The sequence below is a fragment of the Nicotiana tomentosiformis genome, chromosome 2, assembly GCF_000390325.3.
Source record: "Nicotiana tomentosiformis chromosome 2, ASM39032v3, whole genome shotgun sequence".
Classification (NCBI taxonomy): Eukaryota; Viridiplantae; Streptophyta; class Magnoliopsida; order Solanales; family Solanaceae; genus Nicotiana; species Nicotiana tomentosiformis.
In genome coordinates this window covers 84,477,466-84,505,334 of record NC_090813.1, presented here as the reverse complement: position 1 = coordinate 84,505,334, position 27,869 = coordinate 84,477,466, and the positions used below count along the sequence as shown (strand labels likewise).

Sequence of the window (27,869 nt, the reverse complement as noted above, 5' to 3'; positions counted from 1 at the left end):
ACTTAGTCTTTACTTGAGAAAGAAGGGTTAAGTCTAGGAAAACTAGGCTTAACAAGAAATTGGGTTGAACTCAAGAAATTGATAGCCCCAATTAAAGGGATAAACCTAGAGATAATAATACCCAACTTGAGCTAATATCACTTGATTTGCATGGATACCCATTTGGACTTGAAAATGCCAAATTTGACAAAATCACTCAAACTATCAAGAGGTATAGAGTGAGTACCCTGGGTGTGATAGCTATATTACAATCCTAACTAATCAATCTTGCCCTAGATTTTGCTACCCGTTAGATATCCACCTAGGTAGAAGTCACTACCCTAGTCTCTTTAAACATTTGAAAAACAACAACAAAAATATTGTCCTTAGATTCAATTATTGCAATCTTTAGAATAAAGTTAGAAGTAGAAAAACCCAATCAAGTTTGTGGAAGTGCAATTAAAGCCAAAACTTGCTATTAACTTAGGTATACACCTAATCCCATATTCTAACTCCCTGTGGATTCGATCCCGACCTTTGTTAGGTTTATTATTTCATCGACCACCTCACTACTCAATTGTGGTATGGGTTTGACACAGATCAGAGGCAACAACCAAGGAGTATGGAACAATAATCAAGGCAATCGGGGGTCGGGGACCCCGATGTATCAACAACCAAGCAACCCGCCTCCTTATCCTTCCTATGGTCCAAATTCTTCCAACAATGAGATAGGACAAATTGAGAACATGTTTTAGCAAATAATGGAGAAAAATGCTGACTCCGATGCCCAACTTAACTCTCATAACACATCTATCCGAAACTTGGAAGTCCAAATGGAGCAAATCTCTCAAGCCCTAAACACTCGTCCTAAGGGGGCACTACCAAATGACACGGTAGTGAACCCAAAGGGTGGAAACAACACGGGACATGCTATGGTCGTTACTACAAGGAGTGGAAAAGGTGGGGATGCACCCACCTCGAATCAACAGAAGCATGTAGATGATGAGCAAGTGGTTCAAAAAGATGAGATCCCGGACAATGTGGTGAAAGCAAATGAGGAAGTACGGATTGATATTGATGATAATGAGGAGGAAGATCAAGAGGAAGTGAACCCGTCTAGGGATCACATCATTGACATACCAGAACCGGTAGTGCAAAAGGCAAAGGCACCAATGCCTAGGCCTCCTCATCCATATCCTCAAAAGCTCGCCAAGCAAAATGGTGAGAATCAATTCACAAAGTTCATTGACATGATGAAGAGCCTATCTATCAATGTGCCATTAGTTGAAACCTTGGAGAAAATGCCCGGTTATGCAAAGTTTATGAAGGACTTAGTGACAAAGAAGCGAGCGATGAATTTTGAAACTAGAAAAATGACTCATCAAGTGAGTGCAATTGTGCATTCAATGGCTCCCAAGTTGGAGGATCCGGGCGCTTTCACGATTCCTTGTACCATTGGGAGTGACTACTTTGCAAAAGCTCTTTGTGATCTTGGGGCAAGTATCAATTTGATGCCCTATTCAGTTTTCAAGACTTTGGGAATTGGGCAACCAAGACCCATATCTATGAGATTACAAATGGCCGATCGTACCATGAAGAGACCATTGGGAGTAATTGAAGATGTATTAGTTCGTGTTGATAAATTCATTCTTCCGGCGGATTTGGTCAGTCTTGACTGTGAGGTTGATTATGAGGTGCCTATTATTCTTGGTAGACATTTACTTGCTACGGGGAAGGCTCTAGTTGATGTTTAAGCCGGAGAACTTACCTTCCAGGTTGGTGATGAAAAAGTGGTTTTCCATGTGTGTAAGTCCATGCGGCAACCCAATAGCAAAGAGGTGTGTTCTTTCGTAGACTTGGTGACCAATGTGATTGTATATGAAACAAGTGATGTGATGAATGTTGATGATACATTGGAGGTCGTCTTGCTCAACTTTGATGATGACGAAATGGATAGCTTCATGGAATATGTGAACTCGATGCAATGAATGGGGTCGTACACTTATGAGCCCCGCAAATTGTCCTTGGATATTGAAAATAGGACAAATCCCCCAACAAAGCCCTCGATCGAGGAGCCTCCTATCTTGGAGTTGAAGTCATTTCCTCCACATCTTCGGTATGAATTTCTTGGCCCTTCTTCTACTTAACCAATTATTCTTTCCTCTTGTTTGACTAACGTGCAAGTAGATGCTACATTGGCAGTGCTACAAAAGAGGAAGAAGGCTATTGGATGGACATTGGCGGATATTCGGGGGATAAGCCCCACAAGATTAAATTGGAGGAAGGTGCCAAACCATCTATTGAACATCAAAGGAAGAAGCTCAAACGGGATTGTCAAGACTATTATTGGGATGAACCGTACCTTTTCCGGATTTGTATGGATGGAGTAATTAGAAGATGTGTACCGAAGGACGAACAAGTTGAAATTCTTGAGGCTTGTCATTCTTCGCCATATGGTGGTCACCATGGTGGAGCAAGAACGGCAGCCAAAGTGCTAAATTGCAGTTTCTATTGGACCACCCTTTACAAGGATGCAAGTGATCTAGTCAAGCGTTGTGATAAATGTCAAATGGCCGGTGGAATCTCAAAGAAAAATAAAATGCCCCTCACCACTATTTTAGAGATTGATATTTTCGATGTATGGGGTATTGACTTCATGGGGTCTTTTGTGAGTTCTTGTGGAAATACCTACATCTTGGTCGTGGTTGATTATGTGTCCAAATGGGCTGAGGTCGTTGCTCTACCCAACAATGAAGCGAGAAGTGTGGTGGCGTTTTTGAAGAAAAATATTTTCATAAGATTTGATACTCTCAGGGCTATCATAAGTGATGGGGGATCGCATTTTTGCAACAAAGCTTTCGACATCTTACTCACCAAGTATGGTGTCACTCATAAAGTCACAACTCCCTATCATCCACAAGCAAGCGGTCAAGTGAAAGTCTCCAACTGGGAGATAAGGAGTATTTTGTCCAAAACTGTGAATGCTAACCGGACGGATTGGTCCAAGAAACTTGATGATTCTTTATGGGCTTATAGGACGGCTTACAAAACACCTATCGGAATGTCTCCATACTAGTTAGTGTTTGAAAAAGCATGTCATCTTCCGGTGGAACTTAAGCACAAAGCCATGTGGGCTTTAAAGAAGTTGAATTTTGAGTGGGATGTCGACACCAACTTAAGGGTGGCACATTTGAACGAGTTGGATGAGTTTCGGTATCATGCATACACAAGTTTGCCTTTATACAAAGAGAAGATTAAATATCTTCATGACAAGTGCATTTGGAACAAAGAGTTTAAATAGGGTGATCTTGTGTTATTGTTCAATTCGCGGTTAAGGATGTTTCCCAGGAAGTTAAAGTCTGAATGGAGTGGCCCGTTTGAGGTTGTGGGTGTGACACCCTTTGGTGTTTTGGACTTGAAGAATAAAAATAATGAGGTGTTTAGAGTCAATGGTCATCGGGTGAAACATTATCTGGGAAAATTTGGTGATGGCCACGTCGTGGCGGTAATTCATTTCAAATAATGGTAATCAGTGTCGTGCCGCGACGTTAAATCAGGCGCTTCTTGGGAGACAACCCGTATTTTTTTTTATTTATATAGGTCTTATTTTGTGCTAACTGGTTTTGAAGTGTGTTGAAGGAATGAGTGTACTATGATGGAACTGTGCTCAAACAAATTGGCTAAGTATGGAAAAAGTGCGGACCGCACATGAATTGTGTGGACCGCACAATTTTGAATGCTATAGCAGAAGTCAACTGCGACCACACAATTTGAGATGGGAAAATGCAAACTCTCTGAAGTTTGTTTGTCAGAGAAATGGCCAAAGTGCGACCGCACAAGGAAATCTGCGGACAGCACCAACATCTGCGGTCGCACAACTAATTATGCGGACCGCAGATAAATGAAGGGAACTTGAACAACAGGTAACAGAGTGCGGACCGCAGAAGGAATTCTACGGCCGCACTCTTCTCTTGAACCCTTAGCCAAAACCGGTTGGTATAAATAGTAGCCTTAATGCTACTGTTGAAACTTTCCAATCTCTGAAAAATTAAAACATAGGCTAAAATCTTGCACACAACTGATTCAATCATCTTCCACTTAATTGAGCATCTGTGGTCACTCCTTAACACCACTTCATCACTCGTATGTTCAAATCATTTCTAGGATTCTTCAATTTTCTTAGTTTAGTTTACAATTTGTTAGTTATTTTAGACTATTTATCAATTTCATATCTATGTGGGGTGTGAATTGTGTTGGGTAAACTACTAGTTGCTATTTGGGGAATGAGTATTTGGTTTTTCATGTTTAAGTGTTACTACAATGTCCAATTTATGCATAAAATTGAAACCCTAAGAACTCTGCCCGATTAAGTTTTGAAATGTGCGGCCGCACAAGGAATTGTACGGTCCGCAGAAGTATAGATTAGGGCTTTTGTGAAGCAAGATTGTGCGGACCGTACTTGAAATTGTGGGGTTCGCAGAAACGTATGTGCGACTGCAGATCAGGGCATTCTCTGTCTTCAGAGAGTTGCCATTTTAGGTGCCCATTGTGCGGCCCACTCAGAAAAATTTGCGTACCGCACTTCAACTCTGCGGCCGCACTTTAAAATTGTGCGGTCCATACAACCAGACCTGCGGCCGCACTTGCAATTGTGTGGACCGCACTTTCATACCCTGCAACCTATTTTGTTATGTGGACTTCTGATTATCTACACTTGAATTAGAACTAATTCCTGTTGCTGTTTGTTACAGAAAATGGTTAGATCCCATGGTCGTGGTGATACATCAAAGGGGAGGGGTGAACCTTCTAGAGGCACAGGCAAAAGCAATTTACCCTTCGCCCTCCAAAGAATAATCAGTAAGAAAGACACAGCAGGCCAAAGTAGACAGCTGGAAACCTTCGAGTCAAGTTCATATGCCCCGTCTAGGGAAGCATCAGAGGGCGACTCAGTGCAAGAGCATCCTGCTGTGCAATCACAGCCACAGCTGCCTCAGGACAGATACCAACTTAGAAACAAGCCTATATCTTCTCAGAGCACTTCTGAGGGTTTGGAAGGTAACACTCAAGATTCTGAGCCTTCATCCACACATGTCCCCAATGCACCTGCTACCATAGTGGATGTGGATGATCTCCCGAATGATGGCCAAGGGGGTGATACCAAAGTAGCCGGCCTTGAGAGGTCAAAGAAGAAAGAAATTTGGGAAGATAGGTTCGTCAGTCTTGCAACCTTCTCTAGATTCAGAGAGTGGTGGTCGTCAAGATCGCTCACTCTTGAGCATCAGTTCTTATTGAAAGACCTTGATAAATACATCCCGGCGATGTCGAGGCAATTTCGGGAGCGGAAAGGGTGGATATGGTTCACTAAAAGTGTGTTAGATGCCAAAGAGTACTTGGTCCGAGAATTTTATGCCAATGTGGCATACATAAAGAAGGGGACCAAAGTGACAAAAGTGAGGAACCTGAAAGTGAGGTTTGATCAGAACACCTTGAACACCTACTTGGGGTTTGAGGATGTTGAGCCAGTGCAATATTTGGAAAAGCTGTCTATGGGTGATGCAGCTCGCCCATGGCTAGCTGAGATTCTGGCAGCTCCGGAACCACAACCACCATGGATCACATCAGGGATTTTTATTCAAAGGAACACCCTGAACTTCGAGGCAAAGGGATGGCACACGTTCGTATGCAGAAGGCTAGACACATGCAAGAATGAGACAAAGCTTCCAATTCTTGGGGCAATGCTAGTTGCCTCTATCATGGCCAGTTACCCAATCAATGTGGGTGTCGTGATGTCGGCCAACATGTCTTTGGTCTCCAGGCAAGGTGTCACCTCTTACCCGTATCCTAACACTATCACTGAGTACCTTACGGATGCGGGGGTAAAGCCGATGGAATTTTATACCAAGGTGCAGACGAAGAAGCCCTTCTCATGGTATTCTTTGACGGGTGGTGGAAACCCAAAGAAAAATGGTCAGCCGACTACTACCGTAGGCCAGTCTGATGAGCCTTCGATGGTAGCTGCAGAGTCAGCTGACATGCCTTCTACTTCAGCAGTGCCTTCTACCAGTGCAGCTGCCATACCTCCACCTCCTTCTTCAGAGCCTTCAGTATCAGTTCCCCCCACCTCGACTTTAAGGTCGGTGCCTATGCCCACTCATCCACCCCAGCACCCCTGATCCCTCCGACAGTGGAGGACACATTGAAGAAGATCTTGGAAAAACAAACCACCATCATGAACACCTTGGTAGCACATGGATCGGTGATTGAGGAGCTGGGGAAGCAGGTAAAGAAAATGAGGAAATCCCAGACGTCCAAGAAATCAGTTGACATGTTGAGGAGAGAGGTGACCAAGATAGCAGCAGCAGGTGAGCTTCCATTCAATTTGCTCATAAGGTCAGACCCACCAACATCAGCAGCACCATCTATTCCAGTGGCACCAGTTGGCCAGTCTGAGGAGCCAGACATGGCTGCCGACATTGCTGAGGCAGTGCGACAGATGTTCACCCACCCAGTTACTCCCAGAGCCGAGGATGATGAGATCCAGTTAGAGGAGACTGAGGGCAGTGACGCTGCTATGGACACAACCATATAAGGAGTCCTCTTTACTCTTACCCTTCTTTATTCTTATTTTGTTAAGCATTGGGGACAATGCTTACTTTTATTCGGGGGGGGGGGGGGGGAGTTTATTGGATATTTGGATAATTTGACATTTGGTTTGTAATAACTAATAACATTTTCCTTCTTCTTTTTTTTCATGTATAGATTCTCCTCTTTCTCTCTCTATTGATGTATCTATTTTCTCTTTTCCTCCCTCATTATGTACATTCATTATGCTTGCAGTAGCTTGCTTTGCAGCTTCTTTATTTTATTTTCTTATTAGTCAATGTTTAATTCAGTAGCTTCTTTTTAATCTAATAGCTTCTTTTTAATCTAGTAGCTTCTTTTTATGTTTGATTGGACAATAAGCCTTTGGTTTTCTTAATGCCACATTTCTTTCCAAAGGTAGTTTTTGTGTGAACCGGGTGACTCTTCCCAACGATGGATGGCATGACAACCTTCTTAAGGGATTGAGTCTGTTTTTGGTGTTTAGGTAAGAATAGTAGTAATAAGAAATAAAAAGACCTAATTGAGTCAAGCTCGAAGAGTCAAATATGCTTCACTTGGTACTAACACACTTAACTACGTGCTTATGGTTAGAAGCAAGTTTTTTGTTTTAGAAAGAAATAGCTCTAGTTAGTGACCTTGTGACTTTTGTGTTGACTTAGGCAATCATCGAGTGGTTTAGTCGAGCCATAGTGATTTTCAAATCTTGATTATGGTCGTTGTGGGCCCTTGACTCTATCCTTTTTAACAATCCAGCTGCATGAGATATTTTTGTCGCAAGTCCAAGTACCCGTGAAAATGGTCTAGAACTTGCCCCGAATGTGTTTCTAGGTAAAATTTTAAGTTTTGCTTGGCTTGAGAAATGATTGTAGGCTCTCCTTGACCCGCTTGAAATTTTTCATGGCCCACCAATGTTGTTATCCCTAGTCAACCCATTTGAGCCTAAAACCCTTCTAATTTGATCACCATGTTACAAGCATTTACCAGTTCTTTCGTGACCCTCTCTTGGTACCCGAGCTTTCCTTAACACTCTTGTGAAACAATTAGCTGAAAACGTAAGTTTGGGGGAGAGACGAGGAGTTTGAAAAACCTATCAAGGCACAAAAAGAGAAAAGAAATGAAGAGAAGAAAAGGCAAGAAAAAGAAAGAAGAACAAAAAGAAAAATGCAAAAAGAAAGTGAATAAGTTGAAGAGTTGAACGGATTTCAAAGAATAGTAATGATGCAAGGCATGGAGAAAACAAAAAAAGGAGAAAATGAATATTATAACCAAGAAGGAGTGAAGCTAAGTCTCTCCAATCTCCCTATGGAAAAGAAAATGCCTCAAAAAGTTGGCAAAGCATGAGCCGATAAGAGAAAATGGAGTGCTTAAGGAAAGATGAACTTGTTCTATCATAGCATATCCAACCTTAGTCCAAAAGCCTTCATTGCATTTCGAAAAAGCCCTACGTGATTTCAAGTCGTGCTAGATTACATTAGTGGTGATTTACATGAGGGGCAAGCCTATGGTACTTAAGGCCGTACTTGTGACATTCTTTTAAGAGAGATGAGCGAACCTTTCACAAATCTTTGAATTGAGTACTACATTCTTAAGTGAGATAAGCAAATGGAGAGTAGAAAAGGAGAAGTTTGGGATCCACAATAACCTACATGAAAGAGAGAGCTTCCTTGATGAATTAAGTCAACTCTTGATGCTCAAGTGTCATATTAGATCTATTTGTGCTTAAAAATCCAACCCATTGCCTTGTTAATAATTCATAAGTGTGTGGGTAATTATTGGTCCCAAATTGATGTGTGATTGATTAGCTGGAATAGCTCTTAACTTGTGGAGGTGGGAATTACCTTATTTACTTAAGGACAAGCAAAAGCTTAAGTTTGGGGGAGTGAGGAGTGGGGATTTTGACTACTTATTGGCACCTTTTTGCTTTCGTTTTAGTCCAAAAGCGTTTAATTATGTTCCCAAAAACTGATGAAATATGCTTAATTGCAGGAATGGTGAAATTTTCTGCAATTAAGCATATTTCATCACAAATTCCCCAATCAAACGAAAACACCAGCGATACTCTTCAAGGGTAACATCGGACGATAGAGAACAACCAGATCTATGAGATTTCGGGCTCTGATACCACGTTAACAGCGAAAATAAGACGAAATCAGTGGAATCTATGATAGGGTTTACTGTGGTCGAGAGAGAAAGAGGGTTTCCTTTCATATGTCAAAAATGAGAAAATGTACAACCTGTTCTGTATCAGAACTCTTGGGTCTTATTATATGTGACTCGGCCCAACTATACACAAATGAAGAAAGAAAAGTAAAGAATAATTACAAGGCAATGTGGGCCTGGCCCAATACAAATAAAAATTGGTCTAACACATAAGCCTAGCTAATCTGGACTAGGATCAATATTTCCAACAAAGTCACCCTCCTCGAGCCAACCTCTTTGATTGCCCCCTAAATAATTATCAGTCTAATAGCCTGTTTGGCAAGCTTCTAAAATCAGCTTATTTTGAAATGTGTTTTTCTCAAAATTACGTTTCAAAAAAAATAATTTTGGTGAGAAACAATTTGTGTTTGACTTGTTAATTTGGAAATTACTTTTGAGCAGTAATTAGTGTTTTGCCAGGCTTTTAAACAGTACTTTTAAGTGTATTTTTCTTAAAAGTGCTTTTCGAAAAAGTATTTTTGGGGAAAAGTTATTTTTTCTGCTTCTTCTACTTCTATTCAAAAACGCTTTTTTTCTTTCCAAAAATTTGGCCAAACATATTAACTTAAAGAAAAAAGACACATTTGGACTAAAAAAAAAAAAGCCTTTCCGCCAAAAAAGTTCGGCCAAATTGGCTATAAGTCTATTACGATCAAACTCGCCCAAAAATGCCGTCTTGGTTTGTTCCTACACGAGCCAACATACTAGACATGACAGCCTTTTCATCTTGAAGATAATTAAGTTCATTCTTCATTATCTCCTTTTGAATGGGTTCTACTATTTGAACTTTATATAAGTCGATCATCTTATGATTTTAGAGAAAAAAAAGGTTCAAAACAAGAATATTAATGTTGAACGTGGTTAAGCTTTCCAATCTAGTCATTTTCATTAGCTATTCATCAAACATGTTTTATTAGGCTTTTAGCTAATCTTGATGTCACACATCTATTGCAAATGCGACACTGACCACGCTTGCTATATCCACGAGCCACTCTTGTGATTGTTTCCAAAATTTGCAATTAGATCTCATTGTCTTCCTTTCTTTACTCACAAGATTTTACTTAGATTTTGTCAAAAGATCAAAAGATTAGGAATTAGAAGGAGGAGAGAAAGTAGTAGTGACTAGTGAGGCATCTGAACTTGTTAAAACAGTTAACATCCATTCATAGTGGCATGTTGTGGATTAGACAACATAAAAAGGCCAAATCTTGTCGGCCAAAAGATGTATTTAGTGTAGCAGCTATATATATATCCTCCTAAAAGAAGAGATTACTCTTATCTAGGGTTTGGTCGACATAGGGCCCCTCCAGTCTTTCAAACAAGAATATAATCAATGCAAGGAGGTCTCTAGTGGAGTATTTAGGAGTCATGTCATGTAAAAGGAGAAGAAGAACAAAAAAAAAAATCGTTTTAAGCTATATAGACTGACGTTTGGTAGGATGTATTAAAAAATATATATATATGTATTAATTTTGATATTATTATTTTTATACCATAACTTTTAATACATAAATAAATAAATAAATATATATATATATATATATATATATATATATATATATATATATATAAAAACAGCATCGTCCTTTTAAAATTTTTAATACACCAAATCAGAAAGTCGAAAAAAATAGTTTCAGCACAAGTAATCCAAGAATTAGCATTTCCACTTTGTCATTATCTCTTGGGATAAAACGATAAGCAACATAAACATTGTGCCCATTGAAAAGACATCTTTATTCTTTATTTGCAAACTTTTGCGTCAATAGACCAATAAGAGAACATGAAACATTTTCCACTTTCAATATTCAGACAGTGTCGTGTCATCTGCCTATACGAGATTAATTGACAGGTGTGGACATAAGAGAAGTAAATTAGAATCAATAACTTAAGGATTTAGCTGTTGTCTTTCAAGGAACCTAGCTAACTAAAAGCATTACGTAACACAGCATCTCCGGTCTGACGCCACTTTGTGTAAGCTCAGAACCGATTGAGGATCGAGACGACAATACTTCGATCGAAAAGTATCTACGTAAGATCAGGTCGAGGTCCGAAGAAAGGGGCTTCAGGATTCGAGTTCCAAATCCGATCAAGGATCAGTTCGGTATCATTATCGGGCACATGACCAAATCGAACCACGAGGCAAAAGGTTGTCGGAGATGCACAGACCGACCAACACCCACCCCGAATATCAAGACTCCGAGTCAGGATCGAGCTCGAGTCAAGGCCAATGGCTCGACCCGATATCGAGTTCGAGTCAGTATCGAAGCTCACAGACAAGGCCGTTACAGCCGCACTAAGGGAGAGAATCATGGCGGGAAGTAGGGAAAAAACAATACATCATGGGCTCTCCACTACGTATTTTTTATTGTTGTATATAAAGTAGGATCCCTCTACTATAAAGAAAGAAATGGATTGTAAGCAGAGAGGCATGGGAATGAAAGATTTCTTTTCATATTGAAAGATATCCCCTTGTGTTTATTTCTATTTATCTTATTCGTTCTTCTTCTCACTATTCTCATTCTCATAGTCAAGAATACACGTATTTTTATTTCTCTATACAGTTTGTATCAAATTATATCAAATATCCTTAGAACCATACACAAATTTAACTCTATCCAATTTTTCGGGTAAAAACACTTGCCGAAAGGAAATCAATTGATACGTTTGCCAGCCTCCTACTCTTGTTTCTTTTTACCCTCTTAATCTCATACTTGTATCAAATTTTTTAACTATTTTGTCAGAAAGTTACTGGGCTGAATAATTTAATTTGCGTTGCATAGGCCTATTACAAAAGAAGCTTTTTTAATTAAAACGGAGAAATTTCATTCATTCCACAATATTCCTAGACGGTTAAGTATATCAACGTTTCAATTGCAGTTATCAAGTTCCTATATCAGAATACTTTACCTTTCTTTTAGTAGACTAACAGTTAATGTTACATAGAGGAATACAGTGATGTATTTATGCACCTAATGCATATTGTATATTGTACAAGTTTTTTTCTATATACAGTAGTGTGTGTTTAGATAGAATCTTAACTAGTACATCGAGGATGTTAGAGTTAAATGGTTTTTTTTTTGGTTAACCGAGTTAAAAAATAATTTTGTTAGAGTTTTAGTTATACTTCAACTATATGATGGCTAATGTATTATACAATCTTCATTCATCTCCTAACTTTATCTTGGACTTGGAATCTTCTCTTGCAAAATTCATTATCCGTGGCCTAAAGTATGAAGAATTTCATCCAACTAAATTTCTAATTAGTAGTTTATCTCTTATGTTTAATAAGATCTTAATTAATCCATGTTCTAAAAGAAAAACGACTGCTCTTTTTTTCATCTTCTTTTTTTTTCCCCTTTGAACAATAATGTGTAAGTGTTATTGCTTGATGGTGCTGCTTCATTTTTTTCATATTTTTTTGGAGTCGAAGGTCTACCAAAAATAATTTTCCTACCTTGAGGTAGTGATAAAGTTTGCGTACACGCTATCCTCTTCATAACCTACTTATGGGATTTTATTGAGTTTGTTGTTGTTGTTAACAAGTTAACGTTGCCGAACATAATAGAACTGTCATTTTTATTTTTCAATTTTTTTCCTTTGTTTTATGTTTTTCTCTTACTTTCCTATTCTTTTACCCTGGGACCTAGGTTGGCTTGGGGATGGCGAAGGAAGAAAAAGGGATTTATTCTGCATAAATTCTTATGCCAAAGTGAGAGGTTTTTGCAGTTTCCCAGTACTTACAAAACCCTACTGGAAAATATTCTCTCCCTTAATTTTATATGCCCAAAAAGCCATTTTTATATTCTTCTATAGTAACTAGTCTCTGCAACACCTTCACATACGAATATATATCTGGAATAAGAGTACATGTAGAACTGTAAATCAGTCTCATTAAACAAGAAATATTTTTGTAGTATAGTTTGATGTGCTTCTTTGTCCTCTTTTAAGTGGCCAACTTCTTTTCATAAGCTCAAGAGCCACCCACCTTGAAAAGTTTAATTTGCTTTAATAAAAAAAGTTCGAGAAAAAGAATTAGATAATTGATTTTTACCTATGTGTGTAATGATTAGAGCATATGAAAAACAATCATAATGAAATTCCAAAAGTGGAAAGAAGAACTGGAGAAGATATTAATGATCAGATTAATGAGTTCACTTAGTGGCTAACCTGATGGAGCTTATGATTGGGAATTCCTTGTTATGGCAAAGCTTTAACGGCTAAACTCTTTAGACTAAAAAGTTGATTTTCTTTCATAAACATGAATCATGGTTTTAACTGGATTGATTAAACTTAATTTAAATAGTTTCTGATGGACCACTCACCCGCACTTAGGGGTCATTTGCTATCATGATATTAAAAATATAACTCAGAATAAAATGTGGAATTACTTTATTCTATGTTTTGTTAAAAAAACTTATTTCGATATAAGTAATTTAAAATTATTTATTCCATAATTTTGGTATAAAATATCCTTCTCAAAAGCTCTTCCTTCAATAATGTCCTCAAAAGAAAGGCAAAGTTTAATTTGAAAATAATTGTTTATTTAAATTTAGATAAATCTTTCCTAGTGTAGAATCAAACATATACTTATTTTATATAGTACATCATATTTGATAAATCAAATATTTGTTCAGTAAAATATATACAAAAACTAATCTTTCCAATATTTAATCTACATATTTATTTTTTATAGACAAAACAAATGACACCATATTGTGTAGGCTCTTTTTTTCGGTTTTGCATGCGTTGTTTGACATCCGCATACTTTTTGTTTCAATTTAGCAAATCGATTTATGTCTAGACTATTCTTTTTTTGTATATTTTCTTCTTTTTTTACACGTTTCATAAATTTATAGGAATTCTGTATATTTCATATTTTAGATTTACTTATACAATATATACACTATCAATGTCGGGAAGTTCTTATTATTTAGGTTACTTAGATATTTTCATTCTAAGAAAAGGTAAAAAAACTAGGTTAGCCTCACTAAATTCGAATTCGCATTGGTTCTCATTGTATTGGTAAAACAGTCCATAACAAATCAAACTTTATATTCATGGCTCGAACCTGAAATTTCTTATTAAGAATGAAAGAATATTTATTAGTCACGCATAGGCTTTTAGAGAGCATTGATTGATGTGTGGGAGAGAAGAGGGGATAGTGTAGGGCAGATCTATAGTTCAAATTATAGGGCATATGAATTCATAATTTTCTGTCAAACTATATATTTTATATATTATTATTTTTTAAATTAATTTATTATATATATTAGTATATTTTAATGGTACACTCATATTTTAGAAATTATAGACGTGCTTACGGTGTTGGGTGACGAAGTGGGAAGAGTAGAGATAAATAATGTCCAAAAAACTAGTATCAAAATGTTCCTACTTTAACCAATTTTATATCTATCAGATATGGCAACTGGTTATGGACATGACGTAAAGGCAAATACAAAAGCTTTGCTATCAAAAGAGCCAAAGGCCCCTATGCATTGCAGCCTGCCACCTATAACCCTAAGCTTAGGCCTCAAAGCCCTACAATTTGGAATAGTACATTTATACCCTGTCTCTTGATATATACTTATCAACAAAATGCAAATCTAATCTTTTAAAATCCTCTTCATCTTCAATATACCTGCATTTCAGTTCTGACTTATTCTTCATTTTTTTTACACAACTTATATATATTTAAAGCATAAATAATTTTTATATTATTGATGTATATAAATTTAACTTATTGTAATAGGTTATTTATCTTAATATCAATTAAATAACTAGTTCTACTTATTATGATCGTCATTACATATTATCTGGGGCCTTGATTTCACTATCAATATATAAATTAAACTATTTTCTTATTAATTTGTCACATGACATTTTTCAGGTTAAAATGTTCCTTTAATTCTACTACTTGTGACGGATTCGCGTACAATGTATATTGGCATATTGCAGAGTCTTTCATGGGTGGACGAGATGTTTTGGTCCTATAGCCACTTAAACTTTAACACCCTAAAGCCCTCCTCCTGGAACCTAAGATTGTGTGACAAGTGATATATAACACTGCCTAAGTTCTTAATGTCTCTACTTTTAACAGTTGTACTTTCTATATTAACACTGCAGTTTATGGTACTTGTAACTTTCTCCCTCCTAATTAAAGTGGTATTATTTAATTAGACACAAATTTATAAATAAAAAAAATAAAATTGAAAAATGATATGCGAAAACTGATAAATAAAAATAAAAATTTATTTTTAGAATACTTTACTACTAAAAGTGAACGGATGGAAAAAAAGAACTGGAGAAAAAGAACCTTCGATATTTGTGATATACTCCTTCCGATCCATAATAAGTGATTTTTTAGCCTTTGTCACACTCTTTAAGAAAATACAAACTCCTAGAGATAAAAAAAATGTATTAACTAAATTATCCTTAATTAATTGTTACATTGACACATTGAGATATGTAAATAACGGCAAATTTTGAAAAAATAAAATTAATTCCTTCTTGATCGTAAAAGAATACTTATTTTGGATCAAAATAAAAAGGCTAAAATGTCACTTTTTATGAACCAGAAGGAGTAAAAATAATCCATGTTCCCAGTAGCTTATTTGTCTCGGAAATAACCCTACAAAGCTATTTTGTATTATAGTTACATATCTTCTTTGTTAGTATATCTTTTTTGAGATAATTTCTGGAGTTGAGTAAGTCTCACCTTAATTTTCAAAGGGTGAAGTAATTTTATGCGATTTATAATTCTGCCTATAGTTTTGAGGGTATTGGCCTTATATTGCCCCGTTGGAGTGTAGCTGTGTAGGGATGTTAGAGTCTCACGCATTGGGTTTATGATTGGTAGTCTCGTTGGATTGACGGAATTGGCCCTAAACTACCTTTTCGGACATTTAAGGAGTCGTTTTGTTTAAAATTAAAATATTTTAGAATTACAATTTTTGAATTATAACAAGGTTTATAGTTTGGTAACTTATTTTTGAAAAAATAAGTTATATTAAAATTTTCGATATCAATTTGAGCTAATACCTTCAACCAAAGATGAAATAAATTTAATATTAAAATTATTCAAAGATAATCCACCTAAATTCCATGAACCAAAAGGCTCCCAGGTGCATAAAACTAGCGACGATTATCATTTGGCTATTGGCACCACCCCATCAAGGTTTAAGGTTCAAGGAGTAGACATGATAGAGGGTTTCACCTGATTCTATTTCCTCTCTATTTAAGATTTTATTCTCTTTGTTTACTTTTAGTTATCTACTTCGAACTTTATATTTATTTTAATAATTTTATTGCATTTCTAAAAGTGAGCTTAATTACATCATTCGGAGAGATATTTTGGCTTATCGAGTAGTAGAAAATAATTATCGAGAGAAAGAGATGGGGGAATAGAAGAGATATTCGTACTGTCCCAAGAAGTACCAGCTTTTTGAAGCTGAAACTACACTTTTTTCTTATATGAAATAATTACACACTTAGATGGGATAGATGAAAGACTGATGATGATATAGAGCTTAGTTTTTTTTTTCGATGCGTTTACTCTAGTCTTAGTGGGCGTTTGGACATAAGAATTGTAAAATTCTAAAAGAAAGTAATTTTCTTTTTCAAGTAAAAATGGTATTTGAAAATTAGAGTTGTGTTTGGACATGAATATAATTTGGGATTGTTTTTAAAATTTTATGAGTGATCTGAGTAAAAATATTGAAAAACAAAAAAAATTAAAATTCATATTCAAGTAAAAATTGAAAAATTTATAGCTAAACACTGATTTTAAAAAACAATCGAAAAAAAATGAAAAAATTTTTTATGTCCAAACGGACTCTTAATTAGTTGTAAATTGAATAGGAGACAACTCGTGCTTTTCAATTTGTTGTCACATTTTGTTTGGGTGGAGATCGGCCTGGCTTATTCTTCAATTCAACAATGTCCTCATTAATTAACTACTTATCTTGGGACACTCGACTATTATTTTTATTTATTTACTATAAGAATAAACACTTGACACTATTCCTTAAAAAAAAGAGAAGAGTACCTTTACTTTAAAAAACACGTTTTCGAAAATAAATAAAAATTAAACAATCAAAGAAGCACTTTCTTGCAAAGAAAGACGTATCACGGTGGCATTTTTAATAAAAAAAGAGTTGGTAGAAGTGTTTTGTTTCAGAATTTCTTTTTATATTCAGACTAAACATTTAGAACTTTTTTTTCAATCTTTGCAAAAATTAGAAAACACTAATCGAGTAATTTTTTTACCAAGCGGTTGGATATAGATTTGGTTGAACCTTGAAAAACAAGTTTTTGAACTTGCGTTAAAAAATAATTTTTGGAAGTTAAAGTTGTATTTGGACATGTATTTTATTTGGAAAAAACTTGAAGTTTTGTGAGTGGAAGAAAAAATTTCACTCAAAGACTATCATAAACCAGCTTTTGGAAACTAGAAATTTTTTGAATTTTTTCCCGAAACATGATCATATTTCATAAATAAACAATATTTTCAAATATTTTTTGAACAAAAGAAGTTTAAATATATGGTCAAACGGGAGCTTAGTTTTAATACAAACTACACAAATAATGAAACAAACACCATATTAGGCGCCGCTCCTTAAATATGTGTACATAATATATGGATTATATAAATTTCCTCCAGCGTTTTCTGGTTGATTTAAAATTGTCACTATTTATTGTTCAGATAAGTGGGGTTTAATGTTCAAACTTTAAGATTTAAGGTTTATGTAAACGTGTTGATCGATATCAGTAAATTTTAAACTCCGTTCAGTGTTACACTTTCCTATATATCTCAGTTACACATTTGTATATATTATTTACCAAATGTTTTTATTATATGTTTAAAGTAAAACTTTTCTCGAGGCAATCCCAACTTGTGCACGCAGTTAACTAATTTACTTCTAACATCCGAACAATGGAGTCTGTTATTTCATTAATTTATCCTTTAACGTATTCGTGTGTTACACTCAGAAAATTCAAGTTTTAGGCATAATTATACAAATAGATAGTTAGGGCAAATCAGATGTTTCAAGGTTGATACTTGATTACTAAAACATGTAGTAGAAATATTATTAATCTTCTTGGAAAATAGGGGTAAAAACATTTTTTTTTTTTTAAAAAAACATTGTCTACAAATTCATAGGGAGGTTACTATAATTTAAGTGATCTTTTCACTTAGTGTGATTTTTCAACAGAAGATCATATTCAATTGAACTCCTTCACAAAAGTGGCAATGCCCTTGATTTAGTGCTATGCATAGAACAGTTATTGAGCTTTGAACATACTATTTCAAGTTTACAGCTACCATAGCATCATAGGAGTACTATATATCTTCCCTTGGTCAATAATTTCACTATACCCAAAAAATAAAATTGCTACGAATTTCGTTGTTAATTTATTGTTAATTCATTGTTAAATAGGATTAGAAATAAATATTTCTGGTTAGCTATAAAAATTATTTATCGCTAATTCATATTTTTTAGTAATGTTCAAGCTTTAAGGTTTAAAAAGTGCACCAAGAAAGAAAATAACATTGTCCAGGCATTTGCTGAAGAAAGGAGAGAAATGAAAAGATGGAGAATGAACATAAAAAGAAGCACTCGGTTAACACAATCGTTCACTTTCTTTATCTGATATAGTTATTTCTTTTACTTTTTTGGGGGCTATTTGTATGTTATTTTGTTGGATATACAGGTTGGAGTAACCTAAAAAATTAAATATTGCCTTCAAGATTCTTTTGGGGTGGGTAGCATTTTCCATAAAAGAGAGTAAAAACAATCTGAGGCAAAGTCCCCATGGTGTCCAAGTTACATTTTTTGCACTAAAATGGAAATTGGTGGGGATTGAAATACACAAACCAGAAGCTGCCATAAGATAATAATAGCATTGAATGCACCAAATTATCTAAATAAACTGAACAGGATATCTAGGAATGAAGTGTGCTGTTTGTCAATAATAGGAAACCGAAATTATATATGGCTATTGGAGCTTATTGAAATACTGACTCCGTTCACTTTTAATTGTCAAGTATTCTAAAAATAAATTTTTATTTTTATTTGTCACTTTTCGCATATCAAGAAAAAAATAATTTATTTTTTCTGTTTTACCCTTAGCATTAATTACTCATTCCAAATCCATTAAGACTATACATCAATTAATATGTGTATCGTGATACATTATGTACTTTATTTATTACTCTCTCCGGTCCACAATAATTGACCATTTTACCTTTGGCACACTCATTAAGGAAATAGAACTCCTAGAGATAAATGATATATTCACTAAATTAATCTTAATTAATTGTTAACTTGACACATTGGAATATGTAAATAAGGACATACTTTGAAAAAATAAAATTAATTCTGTCTTGATTATGCAAATGGATATTTATTTTGGACCAAAATAAAAAGGTAATATGGTCACTTTTTGTGAATCGGATGAAGTATTTCTTAAGTGATGTGCAAAATCAATAGTGGACAAGTAAAAACGAACGGAGTAAATATCAAATATCATGCCTTACAAGAAGAAAGAAGAAGAAGAAATAGACAACAAAGTTAATAGTCCCTATCCCAACAGGGTAAATCATATTTTATTCCAAACACTTGTTAGGCATTTTTCTCTTTTTATTTCTTCAGCAAGTTAGACCTATTTCTTAAAGGATACTTAATTTTTTTCTCCCTCTAAAAGGCTAATTAATGGACTTGATTAGTTAAATTTATATCTATATTATATTAAAAGTACGAAAACTCTTAGTGAAATGTTGTTCGCCTTTTTTACCCTTTATAATTTGACTTCATACTTGACAAAATAGACATTTAAATATTTTTTTAATATTTAGAATATTTTACGTAAGGAAAGATCTAATAACCAAAGTTAATTTTGTCCTAAATATTAAAAAAATAATTATTACATTTACCTAATAACTAAATTTTTGAATTCAAGTTATTCAACTATGATTTTGTTCCTTTAAAACTTGAATTCAAGTACGTATATTTTTATTCAGTAAAAAACGACAAGCTAATAGAAAATTCGTCTGGGAGAAGGAAACTACAATAAAAAAGAGAACACTTCAAAAAGCTATGTTTTCTGATTCAAACAGCTTTTGAAGTCACAAACGTCCTATTTTTTTTTTATATTTATGCTACGTCAAATTGTTTGGATGAACTTATGAAGATCATCAAGTGCAAAAATCAACGAAAGCAAATTGCCATAGGGGTTTGTAAGTTACTATCTAATCCTTATGCATTTTCTGTATTTTAGATTATGGTGTTATGAGTTGTTAGAAACTTTGGGATTTCATCGAATTCAACACCGCAACACATAGTTTTAATAAATTTTTATTTTTAATTTTATTTTATGTTCCTCACTCCTCAGAATCTATGTTTTGCAGCTATATATATGCCTTTTTTCAATTTATAATATGAAATTTACCAGACTTTGTTTATTAAAACGGCTTAAAATTACATAGTAGAATGACAGTAGCACATAATTGCCAGACATAGTTATCTGATATTTAGTCAATTTTGTATACACCTATTTGTTTAGTAGGATCATCACCTTTAAGCACAATAAGTTAAGTTAAATCTTAATTTCAAAAGTTTTTTCTACTTATATAAATATTTTTGAAACATTGATAAATTGAAGTATGTCAAATTTTCATTATACATCATAGTACTTTATAAAGAATATTACAAACTCTACGGACAAAGCAACAAAAGTATAATTTATTGAAAACCATGAGGGATTTTGTCCAAGTTGAAAAAATTACATGTAAAAAAGAAAGCTTTTTATTATTTGTTATATTTCTGATTGTGGAAAACAAATAATTTTCAAAGAATAAGGTGTTGTTTTAGAAAAATGGGAACAAAAATAAAATTAAATTAAGTTTTAGAAAAGAAACCTAGCAATCCGAAAAATTATTTATATAAATTTATTTGCAAGAAGTGGGGGCATATATTCTAATAGAGGGAAGAACCAAAGATTCAAATTTTTGCTATCGTTCTTTCTAACTCCTTACTGGTTAATGCTTTTTTTTTTTTTGGGTATAATATATAATTTCTGGCAATTGATGCATAATTCTTTCTATGTTCACCAATTGAAGGCTAAAGTAACAATAATATATGTTGGTTACTAATTTTAAGTATAAATCGACTACCATAAAGATAAAAAATACTATACAAGACAAATTTACTAATTTTAGTTCATTTTTCCTTTAAATTTATTTTTAACTCCACACAATTTTTATTTATATAAATTTTTTAAAACTTATATTCATTAATATAGAGTTTCACGCTACTCTAAATCTAGTACACTAATAAGATAAAAGAAGTTATTATTTTTATCAAATTAAATAATGATCATCTGATATCTTTGGGGTTATCCAATAATAATATTTTTGCACATTATCGAATTTATAAGTTAAATGCAATCTATAATAGAAATATTCAAGCACAAAGTTCTTCACTTTGCATTATTTTTATTTAAGTACATCTTTAACCAATTCACTATTGTACATTAATCTACTATTAAGCTCAGAACTAACTAGAATAAAGTCAATTTACTGGTTATCAAAGGAAATATAATAAGGGAAAGCAAAACGAATCATAATAAATGAACGGACAAAATAACTCTCAACTTTTAATAGCAACAATACGGGTAATTCACTCTGCCTAGTCTCCCAATAACCCAAAGAACGAGAACCAACCCCAACCCCCCCAAGAAAAAGAGGGGAAAACACACACAAGAAACACATAAAAACACAGAAGAAACTGCACTGCACTGCACCTCGATTTGATCATTCCTCCTTGTGTCTGAAAAATCAAATTTATTTTTACTTAGACTACTAAGTTGCTACACTTTGTTTCACACACTCTCTCTCTATCTAGTCTAGGAGGGGATATTGCCAGTAATTGCAGTGTTTCAGTGGCAGTGCAAGAAAAGGGGGTTGGAGTTTTCATTGGGAAGGTAAAATATTTGCACCCAAAAACAAGCGAACCCATAAACACCTTCATGTTTTTCATAGGAACTCTCTTCTTCTTATTATTATTGTAAAAATACACAAGCTACCCTTTCCTTGTTACACAGTAGATAGATTATAGAGAGAGAGAAAAAGAGAACCCTATTTCTATTTTCACTTGCAGAGGGAAAAGAAAAGAAAAAGGAAAAAGAGTTGGGGTTGCAGGCTATGCTCTTTCTGAGAAGGAGAGAGAGAGGCAGTGTTTCTTATCTGACTACTACTATTACTAACTATGTATTCCATTAAGGATTTCCTGTAAAAAGCCTGATTTCAGTAAGCATAAAACTCGGGAGATCACTTGCTGCCTCTTTAGCCCCAAAAAGAGAGGGAAAACAAAGGATAATTACACAGAGTGCGCGTGTGTGTGTTTGTTTGGTTTCATAGGCAAAAACAAAAAGAACAAAATTAACACAAGAGAGTTATAAGAAACTCAGAGAAAGAAAAAGATACTAAGAGTTAATGGAGGGGGGTGGTTCTAGTGGAAATACTTCATGTTTAATGGGTTATAACGGAGATGACAACAACAACAACAGTGGAAATGCAGCCCTATGTCCTCCTCCAATGATGATGATGATGATGCCTCCTCCTATTAATAATAACAATGCAGAAAGCAGCAATAATATTGGTGGCAACAACAACAACAATATCCTGTTTCTTCCTTTCATGGACAACAACAACAATAATCCACATGAAGACGCAAACTGTTCTTCTACTTCCATCAAGTCTAAGATTATGGCTCATCCTCACTACCCTCGTCTCTTGTCTGCTTATGTCAATTGTCAAAAGGTGAAATTCACCCCCCCCCCCCCCCCAAATTAATAAAAGGAAAAAGAACACATTTTTTTGAGAATTGCAAATTAAAATTCTTGTGAGAAACAAAGGGTTTGGTTTTCTATAGTTGACTCTTTATTGAAAAAAAGAGTGTGTTTCCCAAACCCCTGAAGGAAATTTGTTTTTATGAAAGGGACGGTAACTGATGTTCTTTTTACACACTTTTATATCTTTTGAAATGTTGATGAGAAGATAACCTAGTTATATATGTATTACAGATAGGAGCTCCGCCGGAAGTGGTGGCAAGGCTAGAGGAAGTATGTGCCACGTCAGCAACAATAGGCCGTAACAGTGGCGGCATTATCGGAGAAGATCCAGCGCTAGATCAGTTCATGGAAGCTTACTGTGAAATGCTGACAAAATATGAACAAGAACTCTCAAAACCCTTTAAGGAAGCCATGGTTTTTCTCTCAAGAATTGAGTGCCAGTTCAAAGCTCTCACTCTTACTTCCTCCTGTGAATCTGGTGATGACTCCTTCTCTAACCCCCTTTTCTTTGATGTTTCCCCCCTTAATATCGGTGGCTTCTATTCTTTTCAGATCCTAACTGTTTTTTTGAGTTTATTTTGATCAGTTGGTTTGTTTTTCTAAAAATTAATGTCCTCTGCATGTGCATGTTTCCAAGGATATGAGTATTTAATTAACTTTAAACGAGCTCCATTCCAGATGCAATTATTATTTTCCCATTCTTTAATCACATTCTACTCTCTTTTAGTACTAATCTTTTTATTTTCGGTATTTTTCTACATATTCAAACTAGTTTCTAGGGTAATATGGTATGCATCTTATAAGGCGTTGCTTTGTTATATATAGGTATGTAACAATGACTCTTTGTTTTGATTCCCTCTCAATGAACCTGTTTTGTTCTTCTACATATTCATCTTCTGTTTATGTTTGGAAATGTATAGTATGAGTAGGTGTAAACAGCAACATACATTTGTCCCTTGTTAATTATTTCAAACTTGATGTTTGTGTATGCTGAAGAAACCAATTTGTCTTGTTTCTTTATATGGTATGACCCTGGGGAATATGACTTTCATGTTGCAGTTTTTTTTAAGAACAGCCAATCAAATTTCTTTTCACTATTCGTGTCCAGGTATTGTTTCTGTTATCATGTAGTTATCTAGTTAGTTTCATTCGAATCTTTATCTTTTGCGGAATAATTAAAAGCTTGTACCTGATCTAGTGAAATTCTAACCCCTAGTGTTAAATAAATTTTTATTTGGAATCAACTAAGTTATTTTATCTCTCACACTCTAAGAACCAGATTGTTGCAATTTATTTTTTTGGCGAACTCTTTTTCCACTATAAACTTGCATTTGAAGTCAGTTCTTATGGTTTAGTATTTAATAATTCACATAAATGCAAGTTCTGGTGGCATTTCATTTGTTTTAGGATAAATTGAAACTCTATCCTTTGCATGAATGTGGATGTTCTGATGTTCAAAGAGAAAGATTCTCTTTTTGTTAATGTAGAGTTTAAGTTAAAAAGTATTTGCAAGTAAATCTGTTTCATAGCATTTATTTATAACCTAACATGAATGACAGATTAACCTATATTTAACCTAAATAAAACTTAAATATTTGGTAAATAATAGTATTGTTTTAAGGCATAAAAATGGAGTTTATGAAAAATTTCGCTGAAGCATGCACTAATTTGTTGTCTTGGAAATGATTCATAGTTTACAAAATGCTTAAATGCAATGGTCTTTTGTTTAACTTTGAGAAAAGAACCTTCATCTACTGGGAGTAGTTTGTATATATTTGAATTCAAACTTTTTAACTTAATTAGTTTAACCTAGAAAGCAACAATTCAGTATGATTCCCCTGATCGTTCTCTTTGCCAGCACTAAATTTTCATTTATGGGCTGTGAGGAAGTGCTTGAGCTGAATGATTAAGGCATCACGAATAGTTCCAAACTTTGACATGATTTCAGGTCCCTCTAAATGTCGTCTCTAGTTACTACAGAAAAGAATATAAAGATAAATGACAACTGATGGAGATATGCACCTTGTTTTTAGAGGGACCCATACATGACTCTTGATTAGATTTGGAGCTTTGATTGGAGTATATGATAACCTCCTTGATATTTCATTAAAAAATATTTCTTTTCTCATGCAGTAAATCATTGGGTGTTCCATTTCCCTGAAATGGGAAAAATGAAATCACGCTTTGCTTGTCTTCACTTCCTCTTTTTGCTTATTATTTGACAAATAGAATGTGATTTCTAGCTACTACTATTTTAATGTTTCCTGATTAATGAAGTTGGTGCATTTATATCGGAACTTCTGTTTGATTTTATAGTTCGTCCAGTTTTTTGGTTGATTTCGTTTTCTTTTTGGTCCACCAAATATCTGATCAAATTTATTCCCAAATGAAAAACACTGACTGCTTATTATGATCTCGTCGTATTATTGTTCATATGCTAGTTGGCAAGCAGTTTCTTATTCAGTCAATGTTGTATGTAATTTTCTTTCTTTTTGGACTTATTATTGATTTAGTCGACATACATAGAACTTGTGAAATAGTAAGGTATTTTTAAATGAGCCTTTAATTGGCTGAAGGACCCTTTGAGGTGCGAAAGTAAATCTTGTGGTGCCTACTTTCCTTTGTGCAAAAGGAGTGTCATTCCACGAGAATGAGCATTTTTAGTGCTTGCACTCAAGAGACAACCGAAAGAATTAGCTCTTTTTGAACTTATTCTTAACCATTGATAGGGACCCTCAAGTTTGTTGGTTGATGATTAATAATGCAGTCATTCTCAAGTTTATAGTAACTAAGTTACGTTGCTCAAAGTTTATAAGCTTCTGAAATGTTGTTGTACCTTGCACAGATTTGGTGAATTAGGAATTCTTTCTTTTATTATTGTGTTAATTCTAGCATATACTTTTGCTACTCTAATGTGAGAAAGCACTGAAAGAGGTATTCAAATGCAAACACTAAGAGCAAATGATTAAGAATTTGTTTGTACATAACTAAAAGATCTATGTCAGCCTAGTATTTGGCAACTCTAATCCTGCCAAACCTTTAAGGACTTCCCCTAATTAAAGCAGAAAAGTGTCCGAGAAACTTTGGCCGTACTCATACGTAAATTTGTTAACAAATACATATCTATTAATTGTGGTTTTCTATTCATTCATTGAGATGACTGAGCCTCTTTTGCATTAAAACAAGAAAATTACTACTTTGCACTATATTGCACTTTGCTAAAGCATGATTTTATCCTTGGATGTTCTAAATTCACTTCAGCTAGAGACTGATATCTTTCTTTCTTTTTTATGCTGATATAGATGGTACTATTGATTGCTTGATCTTCTTGCATGTACATTGATAACCTATCATGAGTTTTTGCTGTTTTTATTTGCCTGTTTACTTCTCGGTTTTCATCAGTTGACTTACTGTTAAATATGCCTTTTGTATTTGATTTTATTAAATTATGGAGCTCTGAATACATGAATCCTGGAGAAATTTATTCACAGTTCAATGAAATTGAACGGCTTTTGGACTTTAGTAACCATATGGGTTCTAAAAGTGGCGTGACATTGGTTTGTTGATCCCCATCTGAAAGCTTGTCATGTATCTTAATATCTAGTGATTCTTTCTATTATGTTCCAGTGAAGCAGAAACTCATTTAAGCGACAAGAGTTGCTGCAGCTTTTAAAAATTCTTATTTGGCTGATGCTTATGCTAAAGTCTTACAGTTGCAGCTCTTGGTGAGGCAATCGATAGAAATGGATCATCTGAAGAGGAGGTTGATGTGAATAATGGTTTCATCGACCCTCAGGCTGAAGATCAAGAACTGAAAGGTCAATTGCTGCGCAAATACAGCGGTTACTTGGGTAGCCTTAAGCAGGAGTTCATGAAGAAGAGGAAGAAAGGCAAACTGCCTAAGGAAGCAAGGCAACAACTGCTGGACTGGTGGACCAGACATTACAAATGGCCATATCCATCGGTATTACCCTCTTTGCCTTTATATCATTATTTTTCTATTGATGTATGAAATATGCATCTATTAATCCATTGTTTTACATATATCGATCATTTCATCAATTTCTGTTCTGCGTCATTTCGGTGTAATACTCACCACGCTTGCCTTACAAGTGATCAGGAGTTGTGATGATGACGCATACTGATAAGTTTAACTTTTGTGCACCAGCGAATACTTTTTTTACCATTAGGTTAAGATGTCTTAACAACAATAGGTAAGTGCTTTCAGTATTCCTAATCTTGTAGTAACATAAAATTTTGCAATAAATAGCCTTCTATAACCAGTTAAAAAACACTGCAGTGTAAATTCATAAAAGAAATGTACAATTCCGAGGAAAATCTCATGATCCATTTACCTGTGTGTGTGTGTTATATATTAACAGGAATCCCAGAAGCTGGCACTTGCTGAATCTACAGGATTGGACCAGAAGCAAATAAACAACTGGTTTATCAACCAAAGAAAAAGGCACTGGAAACCTTCAGAGGATATGCAGTTTGTGGTAATGGATGCTGCTCATCCACATTACTATATGGACAATGTTCTGGGTAATCCTTTCCCAATGGATATGACACCAACTCTCCTCTAAATTCTGGAGATGGCCAATTCCAACTTATGAAAATTAGAGTGATTCTTGAATCTTCAAAATGTGTATTTCTAAATCTATTGTCAAGGATGTTTTGCATATATATTTCTCGTATGCATGTAGTTATTGTAATTCCAAGGCTAATACCTTAAGTACTGGTAGTTCGAGCTATTTCTGTTATGGTTAACTCTCTGAAATTAAATTTACTACTAGTTTGTTTTAAGGTCCGATGTCTATTTTAAAGTTCATGTATTTGCGTATTAGTGTCGGTGACTAAGCTTGTACGGATAATAACTAGAATAACCTTATTGTTTTATTTATAGTTGCTTTCATTTTATGATGGTATAGATATACATTTTAAAAGTAGTTCAGTTGGATACACTGTATTTGAGCTCCTGAACGATATCTCATGTGCTGCGATTTGAGTATTAAATTCTTGACAAATCTGAGACGAAATGGTGTATTTATAGTTGGAAAGTTGAGCAATAATATTTGATGAATTGTACTCGTCAAATGGGCCCCAAAGCCTTTTTCATTAGCGTGTGAAATAGTGGTCTTTGAACACAAAATTGCACACTTACCCACCCAAATGGCTTCAGTAGCAAACTGAAGCCCACTTCATGAAGAAGGCTTTCCTAGAATTGGGATCTTTAC

The 27,869-nt window shown here is 34.6% G+C and overlaps 2 protein-coding genes across 3 annotated transcripts; both read left to right on the top strand.

The window, feature by feature from the left end:
- Positions 1 to 740: 740 nt before the first annotated feature.
- On the top strand, positions 741 to 1,967 carry LOC138905184 (uncharacterized). The gene is made up of 2 exons (XM_070193690.1): positions 741 to 1,475; positions 1,755 to 1,967. Exons 1-2 carry the CDS (start codon positions 741 to 743, stop codon positions 1,965 to 1,967), a joined length of 948 nt encoding a protein of 315 aa, XP_070049791.1.
- Positions 1,968 to 21,502: 19,535 nt separating this feature from the next.
- Positions 21,503 to 27,438, top strand: LOC104106763 (homeobox protein knotted-1-like LET6). 2 transcript variants are annotated; one of them, XM_009615383.4, is made up of 4 exons: positions 21,503 to 22,600; positions 22,864 to 23,110; positions 26,352 to 26,596; positions 27,015 to 27,438. In XM_009615383.4, exons 1-4 carry the CDS (start codon positions 22,274 to 22,276, stop codon positions 27,216 to 27,218), a joined length of 1,023 nt encoding a protein of 340 aa, XP_009613678.1. In that variant the 5' UTR covers positions 21,503 to 22,273; the 3' UTR covers positions 27,219 to 27,438. The 2 variants fall into 2 exon arrangements, with proteins under 2 accessions (XP_009613678.1, XP_009613677.1); XM_009615382.4 differs by having other exon boundaries at positions 21,505 to 22,600; positions 26,346 to 26,596.
- Positions 27,439 to 27,869: the final 431 nt, after the last annotated feature.

Excerpts from the sequence above, each read along its gene's own strand:
- LOC104106763 (XM_009615382.4), top strand. The coding sequence starts at position 22,274 with ATGGAGGGGGGTGGTTCTAGTGGAAATACTTCATGTTTAATGGGTTAT. Across the intron at positions 22,601-22,863 it reads CTTATGTCAATTGTCAAAAG|ATAGGAGCTCCGCCGGAAGT; the intron begins GTGAAATTCACC and ends TATGTATTACAG. Across the intron at positions 26,597-27,014 it reads ACAAATGGCCATATCCATCG|GAATCCCAGAAGCTGGCACT; the intron begins GTATTACCCTCT and ends ATATATTAACAG.
- LOC138905184 (XM_070193690.1), top strand. The coding sequence starts at position 741 with ATGGAGAAAAATGCTGACTCCGATGCCCAACTTAACTCTCATAACACA. Across the intron at positions 1,476-1,754 it reads AAGCTCTTTGTGATCTTGGG|GTTGGTGATGAAAAAGTGGT; the intron begins GCAAGTATCAAT and ends CTTACCTTCCAG.